General features: G+C 45.8%; 1 protein-coding gene across 1 annotated transcript in view; it reads right to left on the bottom strand.

The window, feature by feature from the left end:
• The window catches only part of MAX (MYC associated factor X), a gene marked incomplete at its 5' end in the record, with an annotated part of 16,665 nt that extends 13,634 nt beyond the window's left edge, over positions 1-3,031 (bottom strand). The window contains one exon of the mRNA XM_015424961.1: positions 2,924-3,031. Coding sequence (XP_015280447.1) covers positions 2,924-3,031 — 108 coding nt within the window. The remainder of the gene's footprint in view (positions 1-2,923) is intronic.
• Between the last annotated feature and the right edge of the window lie 162 nt (positions 3,032-3,193).

Here is a 3,193-nt window from a genome sequence, read left to right as displayed (position 1 = left end):
AAGAAGTACTTTTCTCCCTTTCTCACAATACAAGAACTCGTGGGCACTCAATGAAATTGCTAAGCAGTCGGATTAGAACAGATAAAAGGAAGTACTTCTTCACCCAAAGAGTAATTAACACATGGAATTCACTGCCACAGGAAGTGGTGGCGGCTACAAGCATGGACGGCTTCAAGAGAGAATTGGATAAACTTCAACAGTGGGAGGGCTTCTGGAGTTCTGGCCCCACTGGTGGACCCTCCTGATGGCCCCTGGTATTTCAGGCCACTGTGTGACACAGAGTGTTGGACTGGATGGGCCACTGGCCTGATCCAACATTGGCTTCTCCTACGTTCTTAGTGGTAACTACTCGGCAGTTTGTTCTACTTCTAAGGAAGAACCAAAAAAAGCAGAAGGCCAGACCACATATTTTAGCTAACCTAACCATCAACCATTTGTCCCAAGCTCTTTGTCCATATGACATGAGTAATAAACAGGTGTACCTTGATGATGTCTAGGACAGAGTCATCAGAGGTGAATGCACACAAAAAATGCTGTCTATCAAGCTAAGTACCTTGTACTGAGCGTGTGCAGACAACTCTGTAGTTATTCCAGCCACTGATGATTAGCAGGTCATTTCCTCATTCTTTTTTCAGGACTGACACATTTGTCCTATAGAAAGCTACAAGTTACCTGCTAGCATTATTACATTTCAAGCCCAGGGAAGAAGGAAAGCCAGTCTTTACACATTCAAAGGACGTACGCCACTTCACACAACCATGTGATTCCCGAGTAGTCATTCCCTCCTGAGTAGTCATTCCCTCCCCTGTTCCTCAGAGTGAAACATGCCCATCTGAAGTGTCTGCCATAAGCTCAAGATGAAATTCTTCATGCTACTGTCAAACTTCCTAACACAGGTCAAACAGCAGCATGTGTTCCCGGGCAAATAATTCAGGCAAATCCTTCACTCTGAGCATAATCCAACCTGAGCCAAATTTAAAAAGAGAGAGATTGCGTGGTCATGTACAATGGTCCCAAGTGATCACCAGTGTCACTAGGTAGAAATAACAGATTCACCTGGGTTAGAGACTTTGCTCTGGGACTATACAGAACATCCTAGCTCCACTCCCACGGTTTAAGGGGAAGTTAAACACCCTCTCTCTCCCAGAAAGAACATATGCAAAGGGAAAGATCAGCCTTGCCTACCCAGCCATTGGCCAGAAAAAAAAACTAGAAACCCTCCTTCCTAGCAGAGATAATTCTATTTTAAAGGAGGTTCATAGCTTGAGAGTGCTCCTGGACCCAGGCAGGCCTCCTGTTGGATAAAAAGGTGGCAGTGGTGGCCAGGGGTGCCTTTTACCAGTTTGGCTTGTTAAACCAGCTACAGCTCTCCCTGTGTGCCACTGTGGCGCATGCCCTGGTAACATCTAAATTAGATTACTGCAATGTGCTCTACATGGGGCTGCCCTCAAAGACTGTCTGGAAACTGCAGTTAGTATAAAATGCTGTGGCTAGATAGCTGACTGGAGTGGGTCATAAGGACCATATCACTCCAGTCTTGTTTCATCTAGAATGGCTCCCAGTTTGCTTCCAGGCTCAATTCCAGGTGCTGGTGTTAACTTTTAAAGCTTGGGGCCAACATACCTTAAGGACTGCCCCCTCCCCATATGAACCTACCTGTTCACCCCAGTCATCTTTGGAAGAAGAAGAGAAAAGAGTGGATTTATACCCCACCCTTCACTCTGAGTCTCAGAGCGGCTGACAAACTCCTTCCCCTTCCCCTCCCCACAACAGACACACTGTGAGGTGGGGGGGGCTGAGAGAGCTCTGACAGAGAACTGCTCTTTTTTCAAGGACAGCTCTGACAGGACTATGGTTTGCCCAAGGTCATCCAGCAGGTGTGAGTGGAGGAGGGGGGGGGGAATCAAACCCGCTTCTCCTAGATTAGAGTCCACACTTTGGTTGCCCCTGCCGACTGAAGTCAGATGGGTGACAATCCAAGAAAGGATCTTTTCCATCATGGCACCAAAACTTTGGAATGCCTTCCCCAGGGAGATTTATCTGTCCCCCTCTGTCTTCTGCCAGGAGTGGAAGACTTTTTGTTTCCTCTATCATACCCCCAGCAACTGTTACGGGCCCTCCTTCTGATATTGTTTGTTTTAGGTGTTTTTAATTGAATAATTTTATTATTTTAAATGTACTTAGTTGCTCGAATGTTTTAATGCTTGTTACCTTGGGGACCCCGATCAGGTGGAATGGTGACATAAGAATGTTTTAAGTAAATAAATACTCTAAGTAGTTCTGGGACAGCAAAATGGAAGGAATGAACAGGTTCTGCCACCACCTAAAGCTCCAAGGTCACTGGGAACTTTTTTGGTATTAACAGATTTGAGATAACCTGATTGAAAAGCACCCTACAGGCAAGCAAGATGGCGAAGGGGTAGTTCAGCTTGTCTTTCATCCCTTTAGACTTCTCTTTAACGTGTCTTCTGTACTGTACTGTACTGTACTATACAGGTCTGGACACCATTGTTCAGAGTAAGGAGTTGGACAGGGAATGAGGGGAGAGACCAAGCATTCACTACCACATGTGTGACAACACACAAATGTCACAGAACCTGTGTAAGGTGTCAGAGACCTGCTTGTTCACATGCAATGAAATGGACTATTTCAGTAGGGCCTGCAAGGTCTGTCATAAGTCAAGCATTACTAAAAGCAAACAAGGACCAAAAGCAAAGCTATCCAGAAACTGTGAAAGGCTTGACGAGACTTCCAAACTTTTGGAATCATCTAATCTAATGAGATGCGATGCTTCACTTTCATTTTGCAGAATGGATGGTGAACCTGTCTTCAAGACCCCTGCAGAACTGGGCTGTAAAGCAATTCCTGTGCTATCTAAAGGCAGCACTCAGGGGAAACACATCACTTCTCTCAATAAACTCACCTTCTCTCCCTGAAGGGATGGCACAGAATCCCGCAGGCTGTGGAAACTGTCCTTGATGTGGTCCCTACGCTTGCGCTCCAGTGCATTGTGGTGAGCACGTTTATCAGCCTAGGGTAGACAAGAAGGAGAAAAAGCATTAGACGTATGTTATGGTTTGCAACAGGCAACTTGTACTGCATCCCTGGCTCAGGATGCATCATGAGGTAAGAAGGATGCATCTCCAGAATCAGAATCCAGAATTAGTAACAGAGGAGAAGAAACAAAGGGGCC

Source organism: Gekko japonicus, unplaced genomic scaffold (assembly GCF_001447785.1).
Source record: "Gekko japonicus isolate JY-2015 unplaced genomic scaffold, Gekko_japonicus_V1.1 scaffold1930, whole genome shotgun sequence".
NCBI classification, from domain to species: domain Eukaryota; kingdom Metazoa; phylum Chordata; class Lepidosauria; order Squamata; family Gekkonidae; genus Gekko; species Gekko japonicus.
Note: the sequence above shows the minus strand (reverse complement) of the source record. Positions and strands in the feature narration are given on the sequence as shown.